The sequence below is a fragment of the Scyliorhinus torazame genome, chromosome 4, assembly GCF_047496885.1.
Source record: "Scyliorhinus torazame isolate Kashiwa2021f chromosome 4, sScyTor2.1, whole genome shotgun sequence".
Lineage (NCBI taxonomy): Eukaryota > Metazoa > Chordata > Chondrichthyes > Carcharhiniformes > Scyliorhinidae > Scyliorhinus > Scyliorhinus torazame.
Window position 1 is genome coordinate 262,474,954 of NC_092710.1, and position 25,594 is coordinate 262,500,547.

General features: G+C 44.6%; 1 protein-coding gene across 2 annotated transcripts in view; it reads left to right on the plus strand.

The window, feature by feature from the left end:
- The window catches only part of hbs1l (HBS1-like translational GTPase), a 264,743-nt gene that overhangs the window by 230,446 nt on the left and 8,703 nt on the right, over positions 1 to 25,594 (plus strand). For both annotated transcript variants that reach the window (XM_072499712.1, XM_072499713.1), the window contains 6 exons: positions 851 to 997; positions 1,119 to 1,193; positions 1,882 to 1,999; positions 2,190 to 2,258; positions 5,626 to 5,730; positions 12,383 to 12,473. In XM_072499712.1, coding sequence (XP_072355813.1) covers positions 851 to 997; positions 1,119 to 1,193; positions 1,882 to 1,999; positions 2,190 to 2,258; positions 5,626 to 5,730; positions 12,383 to 12,473 — 605 coding nt within the window. The remainder of the gene's footprint in view (positions 1 to 850; positions 998 to 1,118; positions 1,194 to 1,881; positions 2,000 to 2,189; positions 2,259 to 5,625; positions 5,731 to 12,382; positions 12,474 to 25,594) is intronic.

Here is a 25,594-nt window from a genome sequence, read left to right on the forward strand (position 1 = left end):
CCAGATCACGTATGAAAGTTATTTCAGTGTGAAGATTCTTACTTTCACATATCATAGAATCATAGAATTTACAGTGCAGAAGGAGGCCATTTGGCCCACTGAGTCTATCCCGGCCCTGAAAGAGCACCCTACCTAAGCCCACACCTCCACCCTATCCACATAACCCAGAAACCTACCTAACGTTTGGACACTACGGAACAACTTAGCGTGACCAATTAACCTTATCCGCACATCTGGACTGTGGGAGGAAACCAGAGCACCCGGAGGAAACCCACGCAGACACTGGGAGAACGTGCAGACTCCGCACAGACAGTGACCCAAGCCGGGAATTGAAGCCGGATCGCTGGCGCTGTGAAGCAACAGCGTCCACTTCAAGCTAAGTTGGGCAGTTCATGGAGGTTCTTGCATCCATTCCACAAGGATGCTCTGGCCAGTGAAGAAGAATATCATAGAATTTACAGTGCAGAAGGGTATATATATATGGGAGCCTTTCCCACCCCTCTGCTCACCTTAAGGATCCCTATCCAATATCACACTGACATTCCTTTTGTGTATGTCCATCTCTATCCTTAGCCAGAGCAATATTACCAAATATTTAAATCTTTTCTCTGGCTTGTCAAGGCACTTAGTGCATCCTGTTCTACTCCTTTCAGCCTATCTAATTGGTTTTGCAAAATAAAACAAATTTGAAAATATCATAAAAACAAAAATCACTGAAAAGTTGACATTTAATAAAATCTTCAAAATGTTTTATATGTTTTATAAAATGTTTGAAAAAAAGTGTTTTTCTTAAGCCAGGACATTTAACTAAAGTGAACTTTGTATTTTTAATTTTCTTCCTCAACTCCAGGCTGATGTAGCAATTCTAGTTGTAGATGCAAGCCGAGGAGAATTTGAGGCTGGATTTGAGGCTGGTGGACAGACTAGAGAGCATGCATTGCTAGTTCGTTCGCTTGGCGTAACACAGTTGGCTGTTGCTGTTAATAAAATGGATCAGGTAACTCTAATGAGTCAATGTCTAACACCTTACCTCAATTCAGTTTATACCACAGTTTCCTGTGTCTCACGAGAAAATGGTTTGTTCATCTAACGGTGACAGTTTTTGGTTGGCATTGCAGGTGAATTGGCAACCTGAAAGATTTAAAGAGATATCGAATAAACTTGGACATTTCTTGAAGCAAGCAGGTTTCAAGGTAAGATGTCCATATATAGTGAGGCTGCCATATTCCATTTTTCTCTATCGCAATACAAAGTAATTTGTCAGATAAACATGCATAACTTGTACGTTAGGAAATTAAATGTCTCACATTTTAACGGCACTGCTGACTAGTGCTTTCATTATAAATCCCAATTTAACGTCACATTGTAAGATGCTCCCTTTTTGAGTCATGCGAGAGAACTAAACAGTAAAATTCAGTTTCTGTGGCAGCAGTGAAAACAGAAGACATGAATGATGGTTTAAAAACACACAAAAACAAAGCACATAGAAAGGTTTTGATTTTCTTAATTACAAATATTTAAAGTATATTTCGATGACTTATCCTCTATTGAAGTGTTTTGCTACTGCTGATCTATTTTTAAGATAAATAATACCAAGTGCAAATTGGCATTACATTCCACCCTTGAATGGAATTTAGCCATTAGTCTGTCAGATCTTTTTTCATTGCGCAATGAAAGGATTAGTGTCACAATAGGAATATTTATATTACTTTCTATGTATGTTAATTTTCTTAATTTTAATGTGTTTTTTTAATGAATTGCGATAAAGCAAGTAGTTGAACAGGAGGTGCTCCTCTTCATCACGAAGATTGCAACCAAGAACCCGTGCTCCAAAAATGTAAAATCTGCAGTGTATAATCTCTGGACTTCTGCCTTTATTAGGATTCTGATGTCGCTTACATCCCTACAACGGGACTGAATGGCGAGAATCTAATCACCAGAAGTCAAGTACCTGAACTCAAAGTCTGGTACAATGGACCTTGCCTGTTGGAGCAGATTGGTCAGCATCATGTGATACTTTATTTCCTCTTTCATTCTATTTATAATTGTTTTATAATTTATTAGATTAATGCGATCATTAATTTCAATGGGGAATGCAATTACATTAAGATTATTTGTTAAATATAATCATTCATTTCAAGTGGGTACATTAATGGCTGTATCTACTTCAATATTTCTTTTTCTTTTAGACTTTTTCAAGTCACCACAAAGACCGGTGGAAAAGCCATTTAGATTGTGTGTGGCTGATGTTTTTAAAGGTTTGTGTTTAAAAGTTTAATGCTTTACTTGTCCCATTGATTTTATCCTATGGAACACATCTGTATGCACTATAAGTTTGCTGTTCCGTGACTCAGTTGGTAGCACTCTTGCCCATGAAGAAAATCATGGATTCAACTCCCACTCCAGAGACAATAATCCTGGGTGAAACTCCAGTGCAGTACTGAGAGAGTGCTGCACTGTCGGATGTGCTATATTTCTTTAAACTGAACCCCTTGGACCAAAAGAAATCCTATGGCATAATTTCGAAGAACAGTGGGGAGAGTTATCCCCAGTGACCTGGCCAATATTTATCCCTCAATCAGCATCACTATAACAGAATATCTGGTCAGTATGTTGTTTGGGGAAGCTTTTGTGTGCAAATTGACTGCTATTTTGTCCAATGTTACAACAGTGACTGCATTTCAAAGGCACTTAATTGACTGTAATTCTTAAGGTGGTCTGAGGTTCTGAAACGTGCTGTATCACATCTGTCTTATCTTCCCAATATCTTTTGCATAACATTAGGTTAGTCACTTTACCTTTCAAGTTATTTTCTAAGTTTTCATTATGAATCTTTTACCTCACCTTGCGAAGTTTTCAGCCAATATTAGCAGCTTTTTAAAATGTCCAGAGCAAATTGTAGTCTGGACGCATTGTTTTCTGGGCTGGAATTCTCTTGCTGTTGGGATTCCCTTTTCCAGCTGGAAAACCCCACCTCTGCTTATTTTTAAAAATGTGTATGCACCATTATTTTGAAAATGTTCTCCAAATCCAAGCATGTGTTGTAGCTAATGATTTTGCAGAAACAGGACAGGTTCCGGTCATGTGTAAGAATTAGTGTTCTTTTTAACATATGTTAGTTTTATTCAGCTTAATTAGTGCATAATTTGATATAACATGAGTAAGTAACTTCGAGAGCATTCAGTATTATCTACAACACTGGTGTGAGTAGGAATTTTTATTAGTATTTTTTTAAGAGCCGTCCTTGTTTCTCTCAAAGAGCTGATGAAATTGACTTGCAATCTAAGCAAGAAAACTTCCCCTTCCCCTTAAATCTGTAAGCAACTGCAAAAATGTTGAAGATAGAACAGTAGAGAAAACAGGAACATCCGAAATAGGAGCAGGTGTTGACCATGCAACCCCTCAAACTTGCAATGTTCAATAAGAGCATGGCCATTCTTCTACTTGAACTCCATTTTCCACCTTATTCCCATGTCACTTGATTCCCTTAATTTCCAAAACCTAGCAATCTCAATCTTGTTTGTTCTCTACGGCCGAACATCCACAGAATTCTGGGATAAAGAATTCCAAACGTTTAATTCGCTTTTGAGTGAAGAAATTTCTCCTCATCTCAATCCTAGATGGCTGACCCCTCATTTTGATTCCTAGTTCAAGACTCTCCAACCAGGGGAAATAGCCTCTCAGCATCTATCCTATTAAACCCTCCAAGAATTTGGTATGTTTCAATGAAATCACCTCTTAATCTTCTAAACTGCAGAGTAGGGGACAATTCAACCTCTCCTCGGGCAGCACGGTGGCACAGTGGTTAGCACTGCTGTCTCACAGCTCCAGGGGCCTGGATTCAATTCTGACTTTGGGTGACTGTGTGAAGTTTGGCCATGATAAATTCCCCCTCAGTGTCCAAAAGTTTAGGTGGGGATACTGGGTAACGGGGATAGGGTGGAGCCGTGGGCTTAAGCAGGGTGCTCTTTCCAAGGGCCAGAGCAGACTCGATGGACCGAATGGCCTCCTTCTGCACTGTAAATTCTATGATTCTAGGGACAACCCCTTCATCTGAGAAAGCAATCTAGTGAACCTTTGTTGGACTCCCTCGAAGGTAAGGAGGAGCACAGAGCACTACAGATGTGGGCTTATCAAAGCTGTATATAATAGCCACAAAACATCCTTACGCTTATACTCCAACCCCTTGAAATTAAAGCTAATGTTCTCCTAATGAATTCCTTCCTGAACTTGCATGTTAACTTTCTGTGGCTATGGTACAAGGGCTCAAAAATCCCTCGGAATACTAACATTTAAAAATATATATATTATTAAGGAGTATTTAGTGTGGCCAATCTACCTATACTATTAGCCACCTTTTTGCCCACTCACTGAAACTGTTGATATCACTCTTCAGCCTCTTTGTGTCCTCACAGCTTGCTTCCCCACCCAGCTTTGTATTGTCAATAAACTCAGATAAATTTGAACTGTCTCTCCCTCAGCGTCAGCGATAAGTCAGCGATACTCATTATGAATAGTTGAGCAGGGGGAAGATATAAATGAAACATTTTAGTTTCATGTTAGGGTGCCATAGAATTTCTTAAGGACACTGATAATCAGCAAACCTGAAGAATCACATTTGGCAGGGTGCACTTTTAAGGGTCTTAGTTAGTCACCAGATCTAATAACATTACCTAAGTGCATCACCTCAGATATTGACATCATTTCAGGATTTGCTTGTAGATCTTGAATTATTCTTAATTGGGAAGTTGATTATACAATCTGTCACCCACGGGCAGGTTAAGGACTGACCAATACACTAAGCACATTTCTTCTGATGTTGCTATTAAGACAGCCCATATGGAGAATTACTGAACACCATTATGCAAATGGTTCTGTTCCAGACATTTCACTTTTGACATCTCTTATGTAAGACATAAGTTTGATTGTGTTTATGCAAAAACAACTTCAGAGAGCTAGAGCTTGGGAATTGATCCACTTCTCAGGTCATGTTACCAAGAGACCACCACAAAGGCAGGAAGAAACAAAATTGCATCCAGATAGTCATATCTTCCACAATATCAAACTTTTAGTTCACTGCATATATGTCTGAAGTTCAGTTGCCTCTGCATAAATACACTAAATGCGCCATGATCCTAAGCGTCCAAACAAATATTGATTAGAATGTATGTTTACAGTCACAAAAACACAGCTCAGTTCATTTCTATGTTAACTTGCTCATCTTCTATTGCTTTTATATATCAAACCCGTCTGACCCAAGTCAAATTCAGAAATGGCAGTGACGTTGTTTCTGATTTTCCCTCTGTGCTGCAGAGGAATTGACTGCCTGTTTGTATTCATCATTTCTTTTTGCAGGAAGGTTGAATTTGGCAGTGGTTTATCTTCCAACTGAAAACTTGCATCATAAGTTTGGGACATTGAACCTCCATGTTTGGATAGGGAGCACTTTATCTAGATTCACTATGCTAAATGATAGAACATTAAAAGCTCCATTTGCTACAGAGGCTGTTTGTTAGCATGACAGGTGCAAAATTGCTTTCTTTGTTTTGGCAAATCCAGTCTAAATTCTTCATCACTGCAGTTATGTGTTCCACAATAACTTATTGAATCATTCCCATTTTGTAGATCAAGGGTCAGGATTCAGTGTTACTGGTAAAATTGAAGCAGGATATGTTCAAACTGGAGATCGAGTGCTGGTCATGCCTCCAAATGAAACTTGCATTGTTAAGGGTAAGTTCAATTGCAGATGCTTGTTGGGCATTATCCTGAGCAGTGAGCAATGGTGTACAATCAGTATCAAAATTAGATTGAACAAGATTGCAGTTTTTAATTTAATGGGAGAAAGAAATGATGAATTAAATGATGTATGATTTCATGGAAACACTAAATTTTGCAATAGAATATAGGTACACATATTTTGACAAATGTAAGATAACTCCATACTCAAATGATGACCTGAGGGAGTGGCCTGAGTATTTTGTTTGTTCAAATTCAGCAGCTGGTTCCATCCCCAAAATTAAGTAAATTTAAGTTTTATAGTTTAACATTTTAGAGGCTTGATGTGAATAATACATTCCCACATACTAAGTGGGAAAAAATGAAAGCACAGCTGCTTTCCTAGTGCAACAAAATAATCATTGGCAGGTGTGAAGTGCTTAAAATAAATTAAAGGTGAAGGGCAAATTGTTAAAATTGACACAAAGTACCGATTTATCTATTTAATCTGTGGTAACTGATTTAATTTAGAACTTGAATTACGTTGAAGAATAACATGGGCTTTGTAATTAAGCACTATATTTCTTTTAAGCCAAAAACAGAAAAATTCCCAATTCATTATCTCAATTACTGGTACACTGTTTCAGCCAAGTCTCACTCATTATGTAGGCAATTCTCCAAATCGTCTGTTAATGTCTTTTAGCACTATTATTGTCTAATACTTAACTAACTTAAATGTGACAGCCAGTTATGTTCCAGTGCCAGCTTTGTGAATATAAGAGCTGGATATCTCCTTGCATCAAATCCATTTCCTCTGTTGCTTTCTTTCCCTGAAGACAAAGGTGATGAATGCTTGCTTTGGTTTTCCCTTTTGTCAGCTGCATCTTAGAAGCAAGAGGTGTAGGAATGTTGTTCATACTGTTTAACAGATTTAACAGGTTTCTAAGAGTCTTCCACCAAAGTTTCAGCAGACGAGCAGGTGAACCTCCATGGAAATTCATCCCCAGGCTCTCATGGGTGTGGCAGTGCAGGCACTGACCTTCAGGTTGCTAGTTATCCAAATAATTATTCGTGTTCAATAGTTCATGAACCATGACAATCAATGTTAATAGTCTCGACAGTCATGAGGGAGGTTGCACCATGACCAAACCTTGATCCTGTGCTTAATGAGGCACCCACACAGATGGGGCCGGATTCTCCGCACCCTGACACCGAAATCGTGGCCAGCGCCGGGGCGGAGAATCCATTTTGGCGCACAAAATCGGGACCAGCGCTTGTTCCCCGATTCTACGGGCCCCGAAAAGCGGCGTTCTCAGAGAGTACGCTGCGCCGCATATTACCTACCTGCGTCCATTGCTGGAGGCCCGCCCCGCCATTCTCCGCCTCCGATCGGCCGAAGTCCCGACGTTGTGGATCTAACATGGTCCTGCCAGTCGGGAAACTAGCGTGACGGCTGTGGACTCAGTCCGCGGCCGCCCTGGTCGGGGGCGGGCCGATCAGAGGGCAGGGGGAGCCTGATACACGGCCAGGCAATGTTTGGGCGGGCGGTCAGGGTCGGGCACTCGGCCGATCGGGGAGTCTATTTTTAATGTCTAGCTCCGCGGCCTGAGTCTGCCATGGAGCACGGCGAGGCCGCTGCCGTGCGCATGCGCGGTCTCCAACCCGGAAATACGGGGGCCAGTATCTGCAGCAAAAGCTGCTGGATTTACTCTGGTTCCCTGCTAGCCCCCACAGGGCTAGGAATATGTGGCCCTTTCACGCCAGTTTTTCTGAAAGTCCACAGTTATTTTAAAAAAAAAATTTTTTTTTATTCTCCTCCATTTTCACATTTTCTCCCACATTTACATCCATCAACAATAAACAATAATCAGCAAGATATGTCAGTCCCCATAATAACAACAACGATCCCATCTACCCACCAACCCCCAAACCTCAACCCGCATGTTTACATAAACAAATGACAAAAATAAATCAGGGATTACCTGTAGTCACCCTTAATCTTACACAGCTCCCACCCCCCCACCCCAGGCCTCCAGCTCCTCCCATCCACTGCCTCTTGTAAAACTCCTCCCCCTACCCTCGGTTCCTTCCCCCCCAACTTTCCACCCCGGCTAGACCACTCGGACCCTGTTCTGCCAGGCTCCGATGGCCGCAGCCCCTCCCCCACCTCACTCCCGTTCACTGGCCGGCACACACCGGCCAGCGTGGAGGCCGCCGCCCGGGTCCCTTTCCCACTTGCCCGGCCCCAGGAAAGCCCAAAGATCCCCTTTTAGCACACAAACCCCGCCTATCCACCTACACCCCAAAGAACTCTCATTTCGAGTGAAAGTCCCGTCCCTTCCCTCGTCCAAATATATACCACCTTGGCTCCTTTAATCTCTACACCCGCGCGCAGTGATACAAAAAAGAAGAAAAAACAGTCATGAGGTTACATCGGCACATGGCCATTCCTCAGTTTGTCAGTTCTGCCACAGTCCTTCTGCTTTCGCAAACTCCTCCGCTGCTTCCGCCGTTCCAAAATAAAAGTCCCTGAGCTTGTAAGTCACCCTCAGCTTCGCTGGATATACAATGCCGCACTGCACCTTGCTAATGTACAGTGCCCTCTTCACCCGGTTGAAGGCAGCCCGCCTCCTTGCCAGCTCCACCGTAAAGTCTTGGTATACACGTATACCAGCTCCAGCCCACTGCACCACCCGCTTCTGCTTGGCCCAGCTCGGGACCTTTTCCTTCACCCTGTACTTACGGAAGCACAGAGTCACTGCCCTTGGCGGCTCACTCGCCTTTGGTACAGGCCTCCACGACCGATGAGCCCGATCCAGTTCATATCGGGAGGGGTCCTCCCCCAGTAGTTTTGCCAGCATCGCGGCAAAATACTCAGTCGGCTTCGGTCCTTCAACTCCTTCGGGCAGCCCCACAATCCTCAAGTTCTGTCGCCTGGATCTATTTTCCAGGTCTTCCATTTTTCCTCGCAGATCCTTGTTAGTATCCATCACCTTCCGCATCTCTTTCCCCATCGAGGCAAGTTGATCACCGTGCTGCAATAACGTCTCCTTCACTTCCTTCAGCGCCTCCCCTTGCTCTCGCACCTCCGCCACTGCGCTCGCCACCTCCGTCCTCACCGGGGAAACCGCCTCCTCCACCAGCACACTCAAAGCCTCCCTCATCTCCTTCCTCACCGTCTCCATGCATTTCGCAATCTGCGCCAACTGCTTTTCAAATTCCGCAGCCATCACCTTGGTTATTTCTTCAGCCGTAAGCAGTGCGGCCTTCCCTGGTGCTCCAGCCTCCATTTTTCCTGGTGACCCCGCAGTGACCTTTCCACTCCCCGACGGACCTCCAGCTGGTTTTTTTTCGGCCGTTTTTCTGCTCACCCTCGACATTTTTCTTTGTTCTTTTTTTCCTCCTGTGTCTTCTCAGTGCCTCCTCCGTGCTTCTTCTGCCGCCTCCGCGGACCCTGGGACCGGGCTTAAAGCCCCAAAATTGCCGTTCCCGAGCGGGGGCTCTCCATTGTGCGGCCACCTCCCGCCTGCCGTCACCGGAAGTCCGAAAGTCCACAGTTATTACGACGGTGTGGGGACATAGTCCCAAAATCAGAGAATCCAGCCCATGAACTTTGCAGCATGGATCACTGATACATAACAAAAATTCTGGTGGATTCCTGCCATCCCATTACTGGTGTAATATAGTTGACTACACTCTCACACAGTTTACTGACCCCTGAAAACTTGAAGTTTGTGTGTTTTTGATTTTAGGGACTGATGTGGAATGGGCGGCAGTGGTGCAGTGGTTAGCACGGCTGCCTCACGGCCCTGAGGACCAGGATTTGATCTCGGCCCCAGGTCACTGTCAGTGTGGAGTTTGCACATTCTTCCTGTGTTTTCACGCCCACAACCCATTGATGTGCCGGATAGGAGAATTGGCCACGCTAAATTGCTCAATTGGAAAAGAATTGGGTGCTCTAAATTTATATTTTAAAAAAGGTACTTATTTCATGCATGCATTGACTTCTGAAGAACATAAAGATATCTTGGCTCACCCATTTCACTAAATGCCAGAGTACTTTGGAAGTGAAAAATATAGAAGAATGCCAAGAACGTTTTTTTAGCATTAGTGGTAGAATACGTTTGAGGCAATAGTAGGGTTTACCAATTAGCTTTAATATCTTATTAGTGTTGCATAAATACATGTGTATCTAGATCTGTTGCCATATTCCTGAAGTCTTTTTTTGCTAATTCAGTACAACGTCTATTTGATCAGGGGACTGTGAAGATGGATGAACCAAAGTTTGTAACTTTCTTCAATATTGTTGGCGGCAGCATATTCTGTTCTCACTGTTTAAGTATTGCTCACTGATTCAAAGTGATGACTTTGATAATATGACTAGACCTCTGATCTTGCGGACAGCTTTAGAGCTTGAAATTGATTAAAATTTATTATTTCAAGCTCTTTACGCTAATAGCTTTATTATGAAGCAGGTAATCATGTTTTGGAATGTGTGTTCTTTTGTGGTGGGAAGTTAGGTTTTGTTTATCCATTCTGGGAAATGCTGATCAAGGAAACTGCTGAGCCAGTAGGGGTTAAATCACACTCTTGTGCTTTCAGTTTTCATCATTACATTTTTTGATGTATTTGCGTATATCTCACTGTTGATTCCAATCCTATATATAAGATGTGCAATGCGCTGTCTCACAAATTTAGGACTTGTACCGTAGGATTTTTTTAAAAAGTAGCCTGCCAGATGGAATTGTATGAAACTAGGTTTGCCCTTTTGATTTGGATGTACCAACCTCAGTTTATTTTCTCTCAACTTTCTCCACTCCGACTCCACCCCGTGGTCATTTGCCTCTTGTAGTCAACCCGTTCATGGGTTTACAAGCGTGTTGCTTTAGAGCACATGAGACTGTCTGATAATGTTCCTCTCCCCTTCTGCAGAAGTGGCTGGCCTTTGCTTGACTTTCAGACAGCAGCACTGCTGGCATCAATAGCTCAGGGAATTCCGTGGGATCAGAGCTGTATTCTACCATTGTATATACCATTCTCTGCATGCCATTGGTACTTTATTTGCACTGCTCTTACAGAGTATTGTTACAAGGTAACAACAGTGCCGACAATCAATCCACTGCTTCATTGCAGCAGCCAGTTATTGTGGCATTGTAACTGAATGTTTGGAGCTGATCCTCTCTGACTGTTTCAGGACTAAACCTCCATGAAAGGTCCTCCGTATTCTAACAGTATTGCACAAGTGTTTATTGAGCCCTTTGCCAATATTAATTTGACCTGTTTTAGCGCTTTGTGACAAAGAAGCAAAATTGGATGGCAAAGGAAGTAGTGAAGTTCTGGAATATTTTTGCCTGTGCATTTTCACCCAAGTCTACCTCAGAAGAAAGTTTTAGATAAGGAGATATGATTGCACAGCAAGCAACTCAATATTCCCAAGTAATGTTTAATGACCAGAAAACTGAACTGTCTGCATAATGTGAAAATTGATTTATTTTTGAAGAAAAAAGATGTATTTTGTAAAACAAAAGTTGATTACTCAGTGAATATATTCGCAATGATTACAAAATTCAAATGTTTACCTTAATGAGTGCGGTTAAGCATTTCAAAACTATGCAATAACAGAATATTGATGTTAGCTGACCTATTAATTGGAAGGATAAATAGCGAGAACAACTGAAAGAAATCTTAAATTATTCTAACCTGTCATTAGTTTAGCAAGATCCTGCAAAACAGTTACTGCCAATTGATTGATTCAGAAAGATGCTTATATTTCAGTTTTGGTTATGTTTTGTTGATTTTATTTTTATTCTGTACTTGAATTGTTTATGCATTGCTGTGTTTGATGCATTGTGTCGTCATCAGAAAATTCTTCAAGCTCAACTGTTAATCAACAAGAAGTTGCTATGTAATTATGATCAGTTGTCAGTAGAGAAATCATAATTGTTCAAAATCATTTAGGGATCTGAAATGTCTGAAGTAAAATATTATATCGGATTTGACTAGTTTCTTAATTATAGGTTTTCAAATTTTGCATTGGAGAGGTGCTGATTTTTAAAGAGGTTTGATGCTGGTTTAATGATGGTTAGTGATAAACTGCGTGAGGTTTGTGGTATCAGGTGTGGTCATGGTGCACATTCACTTCGTATTAACAGTTTTAAGCTTTCCTTTGGTTTACTCATTTATGCCATAACTCCATAAACAGTCATTAGCTATTAAAACGTTCAGTGGTATTTTTGTGACATGGTAGCAAACAGTTACTTGCTGCCAAAACAGTGTGACCTGATGAAAAACATAACAGAAAATAATTTTAAAATATCACTCAGGAAATGCTGCGTAAGAACTAGTGAAATGTGAAAAACACAGTAACGAACAAAAAGTGGTTTCATGAACAGTTTAAACTTTGTTAATGAATTTGACCACTTTCAAATACAAATTGGAGGCATTATGCAACATTTACAAATCTGATGCACTTTTCTCACAGTCTGGCAGTACAAGCAGGATGCTGTGTAATGGTCGTTACAATGCTGCGTACTCATGTTGAGAAATTATGACTCAGATTAGTGTCAACCAAAGTTAAAAACATTTTAAATGCACATTTCACTGATATTGCATTCTGTGTCATAACCCAGAAAGCTGACTATGGGGTTACAAATTTACTCATTTCCAGGAATTGCCTTACATGATGAGCCACTCGATTGGGCAGCAGCGGGGGATCACGTCACTCTCACTGTGACTGGTGTGGATATTATAAAAATAAAGTAAGTTATTTTTTTTTTGCTATCCTCATTTAGGAATGCCATTTTTGCAGCTCCCTTCATTTGACACAAACATACAAATTTACATATATTTTTCAAAATTGCTTAAGAATGTTTTCCACTAAGGAAAAGGAAGAAACCAACTGACAAGATATTAAAAATGAATAAAGAGATAAAGTTAAAATTGAATCGAAAGAAAGAGGCATACACTAAGTACATTAAAAAAGAGAGAATGACAATCAGGAATGCAAAGGACTTGGGAAAGAAGTTTAGAAATACAGTATGCAATTATGAAAAGAAATAATAAAATATTCTTTAGACACATAAAAGGAAAATTAAGATAAGGATAGGGCCATGAGGAATACAAAAGATCACTACTGACAGCTAAATAGCAAACATATTAAATTTATTTAGTCTCAGTTTTTAGCAGAAATACAAGAAAAAGACATATAAAAGGACATCGAGACATTTAACATAGAATAGCGGAAAATAGTTGATCAAGTAATTTAACTGAGGGAGGATAAAGCCCTTGGTGCAGCTAAATTACATCCATGCATACATAAGGAAACTAGGTAAGCAGACTATGTATGCATATGTGTGTGTGTATATTTATATTTTATACACATTTTTATAGATATAATATATTGTGTATGTATAATAGAGCTTGAATTTTGGTAGAAGGCTAGCAGAAAATAAATGACCCTATATTCAGAAAAAGAGTTTGAACAAATCTAGGGAATTGCAGACCAGTTAACTCGCCGGTAGGAGGAGAAACTTGAGAATCGGAGAAAATACAAAGCAGATGAAGCTCTTCAGCCCATTGAGTCTGCACCGAGACCCATGAAAAACACCTGACCTATTTACTTAATCCCATTAGCCAGCACTTGGCCCATAGCCTTGAATGTTATGACGTACTCAGGTACTTTTTAAAGGATGTGAGGCAACCGGCCTCTACCACCCACCCAGACAGTGTATTCATGTGGAATATTTTCTTAAAGATATTATAAAAAATGTTATTCCAAAAAGGTCAACATGAAAGTACAATATCAAAATTAATGGATGACACCAAATTTTTTTTTTTGGGGGGGAATGCAAAATTTGAGGGGTACCATGCTCCTTCCCTCCCACACCCAAGCTCTTCCCCCATAATACAGTAGGTTGGCAGGTATTGATATTGGCAGCCCACCAAACATTTTCAGCTAAATAATTGACAGTCAAGAGAGCTTTTTACCAAACCAGTTGAACCGGATATTACATTGCCCTCTCCATAATACGGTTTGTGTGGGTAGGTGGGCATGAATTGGCAGGTTATTTTTGAATCACAAGTTGTGGGAAGGAGCAGGAGCTGTCCTTTGGCCTTATGCATATTTTTTTATTTTTTATTATTGTTTTTCAATTAAAGGGCAATTTAGTGTGGCAAATTCACCTACCCTGCACATCTTTTAGGTTGTGGGGGTGAGACCCACGCCGACACAGGGAGAATGTGCAAACTCCACACGGGGCCAGGATCGAACCCAGGACCTTGACTACTGCCCCACCATGCTGCCCCCTAATCATGGCTTATTTGGATGATTCCAGAACTGGGAAGTTAATTATCAGGAAAGGGTGAACAGGCTGAGGCTCTTTGCTGCATGAAAGAGGTGACATGATGGAGTCCTTTAATGTTATGAAAGGGTTTGATAGAACAGACACGGAGGAGCTGTTTCCATTTATGGGGAAACTCAAAATTCGAGGTCATAATTTCAGCAAGCAATTTCGGAGAAATTTTTACTCGGAAACATCTTTTTAAATGGAGGCAAATAGCATTTAAGAGGAAGCTAGTCCAAAGATTTGGATTTGTTTATTGTCATGTGTACCGAGGTACAGTGAAAAGTACTTTTCTGCGAGCAGCTCAAGCAGATCATTTAGTACATGAAAAAAAATGAAAATCGCTTATTGTCACAAGTAGGCTTCAAATGAAGTTACTGTGAAAACCCCTAGTCGCCACATTCCGGCGCCTGTTCAGGGAGGCTGGTGCGGGAATTGAACCGTGCTGCTGGCCTGCCTTGGTCGGCTTTAAAAGCCAACTCTTTAGCCTTGTGCTGAATCAGCCCCTGTTGAAAATAAAAGAAAAGAAAAGGAAAATACAGAATAGGGAAACACAAGGTACACAATGTAAATACATAAACATCGGATGAAGCATACAGGAGTGTAGTATTAATCAGGTCAGTCCACAAGAGGGTCATTTAGGAGTCTGGTAACAGTGGGGAGGAAGCTGTTTTTGAACCTGTTAGTGTGTGTTCTCAGACTTTTGTATCTACTGCCCGATTGAAGAAGTTGGACGAGTCAGTAAGCAAGGTGAGAGGGCTCTTTGATTATGCTTCCTGCTTTTTTGAGGCTGCGGGAGGTGTAGATAGAGTCAATGGATGGGAGGCAGGTTCGTGTGATGGACTGAGCTGTGTTCACGATGTGCAGGTTAAGTGAATTGGCCATGCTAAATTGCCCCCAAGTGTCTAAAGATGTGCAGCTTAGGTGGGTTAACGGGATAGGGCGGGGGTGTGGACCTGGGTGGGGTGCTCTTTCAGAGGGGCAAATGGTTTCCTGCACTGTAGGAATACTATGGTTCTATAGATAATTATGGGCTCGATCTTCCCAAAAGGGAACAAAGTCCCCTAGTGAGCAGTGCCGAGAAACACGTGCACGGCCGAGGCCGCACATAGCCCCGATTTTTACAACGGGAGCTCCGCTCGCTGGATCTCCCTGTTCTAGCGAGAGATCGGGACGCCATTCCCGATCTCCGTGGCCCACAAAAAAAATCCCGGACCTCCCCACACCCCGAATGCAACATGGGAGGGTCCCCCGCACTCCTAACACCCCCCCACCCACCCCCCCCCCCCCCCCGAAAACACCCAAGGTGGGCAATCCCAGCCCAATCGTATGTGCACACAAAATGCCACCTTACACCTGGCAGTGGCACCTTGGCAGTGCCAATCTGGCACACAGGTGGCACTGCCAGGGTACCCAGGTGGCACCAGCAGTGCCAGGGCAGCACCCTGCTCAAACGGCATGCAACTGGGATCTCCGATCCCCTTGGAGAGCCCCACGAGTGCCGTTGAGTCTGGTCCCTGTTTGTGGGGACTAGTACCAAACTGCCTGCCTGAGGTCCCCGAGGCGAAGGGATTGAATCCCAAAGCCACAGGTATCTTGGAAATCTGCACATTAGAGTAAGGCTTTCTGCCTCGCTCTAATATGCAGATTTGCCAAAAACTGATCCTGCCCATTGTAGGCAGGATTCTCCTTGCAGCGTCTCGCGAGATTGCGTTGAATCTCGCGAGGCGTTGCGTGCCGGGTGGATCCCGGGAGTGGGGTATCCTGGCTTTCACCTGACACACTGCGCCACCAAGATGCTTTTCTGGCGGTGTGTGGCTGGCAGATCGCTCCCAATATGCGGAGAAAGAATAGAAGGGTATATTGACAAAATGAGATATGGGTGATCTGAAGAAAGTAGAATGGGAGGAACCTCACATAGAGCATAAATATAGGCTGAATGTCCTTTGACTGAAATAAGTTATCATGTAACCTGGGGGTTATCATTGACCAGAAATTGAACTAGACTAGCCATTATTAATACTTTGGCTACAAGAGGAGTTCAGAGGCTTGGAATTATGCGTGAGTAATTCACCTCCTGATTCCCCAAGGCCTGTCCATCACCTACAAGGTACAAGTCAGGAGTGTGATGGAATACTCTCCTCTTGCCTGGATGAGTGCAGCTGCAGCAACACTCAAGAAGCTCAACACCATTCAGGGCAAAGCAGCCTGCTTGCTTGGCACCCCATCCACAAACATTCACTCCCTTCACCACCGACACACAGTGGCAGCCGTGTGTACCATCTACAAGATGCACTGCACGTACTCACCAAGGCTCCTTAGACAGCACCTTCTGAACCCATGACCATGACCATCTAGAAGGACATGGGCCAGCAGATACATGGGAACCCCACCACTTCGAAGTTCCCCTCCAAGTCACTCACCATCCTGACTTGAAAATATATAGCCGTTGCTTCATTGTCGCTGGGTCAGAATCCTGGAACTCCCTGCCTAATAACACAGCAAGTGTACCCACATCACATGGACTGCAATGGATCAAGAAGGCAACTCACCACCACGGTAGCACAGTGGTTAGCACAGTTGCTTCACAGCTCCAGGGTCCCAGGTTCGATTCCCGGCTTGGGTCACTGTCTGTGCAGAGTCTGCACGTTCTCCCTGTGTCTGTATGGGTTTCCTCCGGATGCTCCGGTTTCCTCTCACAGTCCAAAGATGTGCGGGGTTAGGTAGATTGGCCATGATAAATTGCCCTTCGTGTCCAATAAGGTTAAGTGGGGTTACTGGGTTACAGGAATTGGTTGGAGGCATGGGCTTGAGTAGGGTGCTCTTTCCAAGAGCCGGTGCAGACTCGATGGGCCGAATGGCCTCTTTCTGCACTGTTCTATGATTCTCAAGGGCCATTAGGGATGGGCAACAAAGACTGGCCTAGCCAGCGAAGCCCACATCCCATAAAAATGAATTTTAAAACAAATCTTGGGTATTTATATTCAAATCATTAGTGAACAGAACTTACTGAACATTACTTTGAACTATACAGCATTCACTATTTAAAAAACAAAAAATCCCAATATTTAAAAAATATAACATCGCAATTAGTGCTTAATATATGGTTGAGGAGTAGCGTTGCATCATCTTGCCCAAAGTAGCATTTCCATAAACATTTTTACTATTCAGTTTTGAGTTATGTGGAGAGTGCACAATTTGTTTAAAGGAGGCAGTTTGCACTGTTAATGAGAAGTACCTATTCAAGATTACTCAAAACACATTCAGTCTGTTTATTTAAATAAACTAATTTCTATGCTTATTGAGATGAGGGATGACATTTGTTAATGAAGCATTATTTCTGGTTTTGGTAATCAATACCATAAAATTACACATTGTGTCTATAACACAGAAACAAGCCATTCAAGCAATTGATCTGTGCATTTATATTCCACAAAAGTCTCCTACTCCAAGTGCCTCTTTCTATCCCACTCTGTATCAGAGTTTAAAATTGCATCAGGCACTCTGATACCTTGCAGGCAGATTCCGAGCAGCTATTCAGCCCCAGTAATGTACATTGACCCTATGCTGCATCAATTTATGATTCCCACTTCCCACATTCCCACAACAGTAATCTTTGTGGTCTTTGAGTCAGATAACCCGTTATGGGGTAACTTTATCTTTCGGAGTGCATCCTATTAGGATCATGAGTGCCTCACACTCGTTTTCTTTTTTTAAAAAATATTTTTATTCTCCTTTTTCACATTTTCTCCCAAATTTACACCCACCAACAATAAACAATAATCAGCAACAAATGTCAATCCCCATAACAATAACAACTATCCCATCCTCCCACCAACCCCAAACATTAGCCCGCATGTTTACATAAACAAATGACAAAAAGGAATCACGGATTACCCATAGTCACCCTTAATACACACAGCCCCCCTCCCACCCATCCCCCCCAAGTGATGTTCGATGTTATCCAGTTCTTGAAAGTGCATAACAAATAATGCCCATGAATTCTAGAACCCCTCCATCCTTCCCCTCAGTTCAAACTTAACCTTCTCAAGAGTCAAGAATTTCAACAGGTCCCCCCACCAGGCCAGGGCACAGGGTGGAGAGGCTGCTCTCCATACCAACAGGATCTGCCTAGGGCGATCAACGAGGCGAAGGCTACGATATCTGCTCCGCCTCCGTTTCCAACCCTGGCTGGTCTGACACCCCGAATATTGCCTCCCGGGGACCCGGGTCCAGTTTCACGTGCACCACCTTGGAAATTACCCTAAAAAACTCCTTCCAGTAATCCTCTAGTTTTGGACAGGACCCAAACATATGAACGTGATTAGCCCCCCCCCCCCCGCAACGCTCACACACATCTTCTACTCCTTCAAAGAATCGGCTCATCCTCGCCCTCGTGAGGTGTGCTCTTTATACCACCTTCAGCTGTATCAGCACCAACCTCGCACACGAGGTGGAGACATTTACTCTCCGGAGCACCTCACACCAGAACCCCTCCTCTAACCTCTCCCAACTCTTCCTCCCACTTTGCTTTGATCCCTTCCAGTGATGTCTTATCCTCTTCCAAAATAGCTCCGTAAACCGCTGACACTACCCCCTTCTCCAGTCCCCTTGTCGTCAGCACCTCCTCCAGCAATGTGGAGGCCGGTTCCTCCGGGAAGCTCTGTATCTCCTTTCTGGGAAAATCCCGAACTTGCATGTATCTAAGCATTTCCCCCTGCTTCAGCCCATACTTCCCTTCTAGCTCCTTCAATCCTGAAAACCGACCCCTAAGAAACAAATCTCTTAGCATCTTAATCCCCTTCTCCTCCCATTTCCGAAAATTTTCATCCCACCTCCCTGGCTCAGATCTGTGGTTTCCCCAAATCGGCATTTCCCTTGACCCTGCCTCCAACCCAAAGTGTTGGCGAAACTGTCTCCAAATTCTCAATGAAGCTATTATTACCGGACTGCCTGAGTATTTCCCCGGGGCTATCGGGAGCGGCGCTCTTGCTAGTGCTTTCAATCCCGACCCCGTTCACAAACTCCTCCATTCTGACCCACTGGGAATCAACCCCTCTGACCCAGCTCCGCACCTTCTCCACATTCGCCGCCCAGTAGTAGTACATCAAGTTTGGAAGACCCAAACCCCCTGCCTGCCTTCCTCTCTGTAGCAGCCCCTTTCTCACTCTGGCCACCTTCCCTCCCCATATGAACGAGGTAATCCTTCCCTCAATCCCTCTGAAAAAAGCCTTTGGCAGGAAAATCGCATTGAAAGGCATTGAAAAATAAACAGAAATCGCGGCAACACATTCATTTTAACCGCCTGTACCTGACCCGCCAGTGACAGAGGGAGACCATCCCACCTTGCCAGATCGGCTTTCACTCTCCTCACCAAACTAGAGATGTTGTACCTGCGAAGCTTCCCCCAATCCCAGGCAACCTGCACCTCCAGATACTTAAAGTGAGTCCCTGCCCTACGGAATGACAGCCCCCCACCCCCGGCCGAGACACGACAAAATACTCACTCTTGTCTAGATTCAGTTTGTACCCCGAGAAAGATCCAAACACTCGCAGTAGCTCCAATATTCCCCCTATCGACACACTCGGTTCCGATACGTATAACAGCAAGTCGTCGGCATATAAGGACACACTATGCTCTATCCCTCCTCCCCGCACCATTCCTTTCAATGCTCCCGAACTTCTTAATGCGATGGCCAACGGCTCAATCGCAAGTGCAAACAGCAAGGGGGACATAGGACATCCCTGCCTCGTCCCACGGTGGAGAGAAAAGTATCTCGAGCTGATGTTGTTTGTGCGGACACTCGCCCTCGGCTCCTTATATAGTAGCTTTACCCAGTTCACAAATCTTGGTCCAATCCCAAACCGCTCCAGAACTGCTATCAAGTACCCCCATTCTACCTGGTCAAATGCCTTCTCGGCGTCCAATGCCACAACCACCTGTTTCCTTCCCCTCCGCCGGTGCCATAACGACGTTCAATATCCTCCTAATGTTCGAAAAGAGCTGCCTCTCTCTCACGAATCCCGTCTGATCTTCACCTATCACCTTCGGGAGGCACTCCTCCAGCCTACCCGCCAGTATCTTCGCCAATACTTTTACGTCCACATTCAGAAGTGATGGGCCTATACGACCCACACTCCGTCGGATCCTTTTCTTTTTTTAGCAACAGTGAAATCGATGCCTGTCCCAAGGTTTGTGGCAACACCCCCTTCCCCATCGCCTCTTCAAACATCCCCACCATCAGGGGTGTCAGCTTATCCTTGAATTTTTTAAATAATATTCCACCGGAAACCCATCCGGCCCTGCCACCTTCCCCGACTGCATCCTCCCAATCACATTGTTTATCTCCTGCTCCACTATTGCTCCTTCTAATGTAGTCCTGTCCCCCTCCCCTAGCCTCGGGTACTCCAACCCATCTAGAAATTCCTGCATCCCACGGTCTCCCCAGGTGGCTCTGACCTGTACAACCTCTCATAAAACGCCTCAAAAACCTTGTTAATCAGATCCGGAGCCACCACCAACTTCCCTGCCCTATCCCTCACCTGAACAATTTCCCTTGCCGCTGCTTCCCTCCGGAGCTGACCTGCTAGCATATCTCCATGTTCATAAACTGCACCCCCTGCTCGTCTCAGTTGGCGCACTGCCTTCCTGGTAGATAGTCGGTCGAAGCTCGCCTGTAGTTCCTTCCTCTTTTCCAGCTTGGCTGGGTCCCCATCTTCTGCATAACTCCTATCTACCTCCAACATCTCATCTATTCCCCTCTGCCGCTCCAACCTCTCCTCCTTGTCCACCCTGGCCTTAAACAAAATTACCTCACCCCTCACCACCGCCTTTAGGGCCTCCCAGACAACTGCCTTCGACACCTCACCCGTACAATTGAAACCTCCATATTCCTTAATTACCGTTTCAATTTTCTCACAAAACACTTGGTTCCCAAAAGTCCCACATTCAATTTCCACCCCGGCCTCTGCGCTACCCCCCTTCTCCTGTACCATATCCACCCAATGCGGAGCATGATCTGATACTGCAATTGCCGAGTATTCCGACCCCTTAAACCCAGCCAGCAAAGCCTTCCCACCACAAAAAAGTCGATCCGCGAGTATACCTTAGGACTGCTGAGAAAAACGAATACTCCTGTTCCCTTGGGTGCAGAAACCTCCACGGGTCCACCCCTCCCATTTTCACCATTAGCCCAGCCAGCGCCTTCGTCCCCCCCCCTGATGGGACCAGCGAGCATGGCCGTAATCTGTCCAACCTTGGCTCCTGCACCAAGTTCCAGTCCCCCCGCCATGATCAGTTTGTGTGTGTCCAAGTCAGGGATGGCCCCAAACACCTTCTTCGCGAATCCCACATCGTCCCAATTGGGACCGTATACACTTAACAGCGCCACTAATCTCCCCTCCAGCGCCCCTGTCACAATCACATATCTACCCTCCTGATCTGCCACCACCTTCTCCATCTGGAAGCGTACACTTTTGCTGACCAGTACTGCTACCCCTTGAGCCCTTCCGTCAAATCCAGAGTGAAACACTTGACTAAGCCAGCCCTTTTTAAGTCTCACCTGGTCCTTCACCCTCAAGTGAGTCTCCTGCAGCATTGCCACATCGGCTTTCAAACTTTTAAGATGTACAAGCACCCTTGACCTCTTGACCGGACCTCCTAACCCTCTCACGTTCCACGTGACTATCCTAACTGGGGGTCTCTCACTGCCCCCCACCCCCCCCACCCTTCTTATCCACCATCATCATACCACCGGGCCCTGCCCCATGAGCCTGACCCGCCCCTGTCCATTATTAACATTTCCCCTTGAAAAAACATCTCCCAGCATCAATCCCCCCCCCCCCTCTCGCTCGCCTCGTAGGCCCATTGAAACCTGCTATCCAGGCTTCAATGTCCGCAGTTCTCCTCTCACCTCACCTCCGTTAACTAGCCGACTTTAGTTAGCTAGCGCGGGTGGCTCCCCCCGCCAAGATATATTCCACCCAGTCCCAGAGAAAGAAAAAACAAAAACAACAATCCAACCCATACAATTCACTAAAATAAGATATAACCGTCGCAACACAGAACGCCAATCAACCCAACCATTAACTTGAACTCTGTAACAATGCAAAGATAATTAAATTACAATACACATCAGTAAAAAGAAAGTTGTAGCATTTATACATTTTCCAGCTGCCCAAACACAGTCCACAGTCTCTCTTCCAGCTCCGCTCCTCACGTCTGTCCCAAGCCTTCTGCCCTCACGAACGCCTCAGCTGCCTCCGCTGTCTCAAAATAAAAGTTTTTGGCATTATACGTTGCCCTCAGCTTCGCCGGGTACACCATACCAAATCGCACCCCCTTTTTGTACAGTGCCGCCTTCACTCGCCCGAACGCCGCTCGTCGTTTTGCCGACTCCACCGTCAAGTCCTGGTAGATCCGAACTCCGGCACCATCCCACTGCACCTCGCGCTTCTGCTTCGCCCAGCTTAACACCTTCTCCTTCATGCAGTACTTATGGAAGCAGATAATTACTGCTCTTAGCGGCTTGTTCACTTTGGGCTTCGGCCTTAATGACCGATGAGCTCGGTCTAGCTCGCACCGGGAGGGGTTCTCCCCCTCCCCCATCAGCTCCGCCAACGTCTTAGCGAAGTATTCTGTTGGCCTTAGGCCCTCTGTCCCTTCGGGCAAGCCCACAATTCTCAAATTGTGCCGCCTTGAGCAGTTCTCCAAGTCCTCGAGCTTTGCTCGGAGTCCTCTGTTGACCTCCACTACCCTCCGCAGCTCGTCCCCCATCGAGGTGACCTGGTCACTGTGTTGTGACACGGCCTCCTCCAGTTCCTCCTCCTTCTCGCCCTGCTCTCTGATCTCGGATGATGTCTTTGCCACAGCTACTCTCACCGGGGCGATTGCCTCCTCCATCAATAACTTCAATGTGACCGCCGTCTCCTTCCTCAAGGCCTCCATGTGCCTCGCAAACTGTTTTTCCAGCTCCACCGCCATCACCTCGGTCATCTTCTCCACCGTAAGTAGTGCGGCCCCACCATGCGGTTCGGCTTCCGCCATCTTGTCAGCACTTTTGCTTGTCCTCTCATTCAGCGGCGCGCCCGCGTTTCCTCCTTTCTTCGACGCTGCTCTACGCATCCTTTAGCGGCTTATTGATTTTCCTTTCTTTTTTCCCCTTTTCACCCTTCTGTCCTTCATCAATCTGGGTTTTTTTTGAAAAAAACAAACAATTTTTCTTCCTTCACACAAAAAAAAGGAGAGAAAAAAAGAACTTTCACCAAATTTCTTTAAAACTTCTTTCTCTTCTCTTTTACATTCCCCCAGAGCTCCCCTGGGACCGGACTTCAGCCTTCTTATTTCATTCTAGGTGAGAGCCATCCAATGTGGGACATCCCACTTACATCGCGCCCTGGTCTCGGGCCTGCCGCCCCGGCCTCCGTTTGGCTCCGCCCCCGCTGCTCTGGCCTTCGAGCGCGCTGGGCCCAGCGCCTCAGCCCCGCCGTCCGACACCCGCGCGGGGTTCCTCACCAGTTTTCAAACCAGCCCCGCTAGCTGCCCGTGACGGCCCCAAAGGCCGACAATAGTCGGGGGGGTGATCAATGAATCAGGGAAATCCCCGAAAGCGCCGCAAATCGTGACCACTGGTGGGAGCTCTTCTTGATGCGGCCGCCCCACTCGCATACGCCCCTCACACTCGTTTTCATTGGACTTTTACACTTTTAGCTCATCATTCTGGACTGGTTTTGAACTAGGGTCCCAGAGTTCGAGTGACCATGTGCTGTCACTGTGCCATTAGAGAACCAGATATTAATTTAAACAAAATCCCTGGTATTCAGCGCCACAGAGCTTTGAATGAAGTATTTTGCTCCGGGAGATTGCAGTGTCCTTGTTTTCAGAAAGTTGCCCGATATATCAAGAGATAGAATGCAAAACCTTTCCAACATTATCAATTTAAATTCATCAATAGAAATGTAAACGTATATTACAACTTCATATTGCCACTTTATTGTGAAGAAGTGTCCTAATTGTCACACAAGTAATGTCCAACAAACACATTTCCAGGTGCTCAAAATGAAGGCTCAGTTCCGCTTGACACCATAACCAGTCGCTCATATAAATTAATAGCTTGTACCTTTAGGGGGAAAAAGAACCTCAGCTACAAGTGTAATATAATTTTAAACATAGGCTTGCTATACCAAAGCTGCACAGGTGTCTTCAGGACTGGTTTGTAAAATTTGGTGCAATAAATCTTGTGCTTGTGCAAATGCAGTGCATTGCTCATGTATTGGTTTTGGAATGCAGTTGCGCTGTCATAATTGCTAGTCACTGCTAAAAGCTTTTAAACTGTGAGTGGATAAATAATTGAGAAAGAAGGAATAATAATAACTATGGAGAAAGGGCAGGGGAATGACGAACAACTGTATTTTATAATGCCTTTGACATAGTAAAACATCCCAACGCGCTTCACCAGAGATTACAAATAAAATTGGACAAGCCGCATAAGGAAATATTCTGGCAGAAGGCCAAAAGTTTAGACAGTGTTAGGTTTTAAGGAAAACATTTAAAGAAGGGAAAAGAGAGAGCGTGGCAGAGAGGCTTAGGGAGGGAATTCCAGAGCTTATAGATTCTAGGCAGCTGAAGGCACACCCACCATTGTTCAGTGAACACAAGGGTGATGGGGGAACAAGGTATTTTGCAAGTATATATGGGCAGTAGATGACTTCAAGTTAATGGAGGTTGGATTGTGAGAGGCCAACCAGGTGTGTGTTGGGATAATAAAGTCTAGAGCTAACAATGACATGAATGAGGGTTTCAGCAGTACTTGTACTGACAGGGAAGGAGTTGGGCTTTGTTACACTTGGTGATTAGGTAAATATGGGGCTGGGAGCTCACCTTGGGATCAAATATGATACCAAAATTGAAAAACAGTCTGGTTAATGGCTGTGCACTGCAACCCTTATTTTGCCAGTGGTGGTGGGTGGGGCGTGCCATAAGTGCAGGCTTCCCAGTATACTGTGATAACCTTCCTACAGTCTCGGGTTGAGGGAGAGGTGCTCTCCAAATCGGTCCATCCTGTAATCCATAGAGGAATTTCATTTAGGCAAGGGCTGCCTCTGCTGAAAGAACACTCCCCTTTGTTCCTGACAACAATTTCACCCCTCTCGCTGAGGCCTGTTTGCCTGGCCCTGATGAGTGCAGCTCACTCACTACCTTCTCTGGCCTCGACTATTAACTGCCCCTTCATCTGATTGGCTGGCAGTCCATTTAGACTCAAAAAACGTTAACTTTGTTTCTCTCCCTGCAGATGCTGCCAGATTTGCTGAACTTTTCCAACACTTTCTGTTCTTATTCTTAATTTCTAATTCAATTCCAAGCTTTGTCACCCTATTAAAGACGGTGAGGGGGTTGGGGTCGCTCCTGATACTACTGGCACAACGAGAGGGCCAGCAGCTCCAGAGCCTCAGCAGTTCCACTAGGTGAGGTAGATGCTGCTGAGGAGACCACATATCTGCCTCAAAATGTAGGTGCTCTGAAATGAAAATGTCCGAGG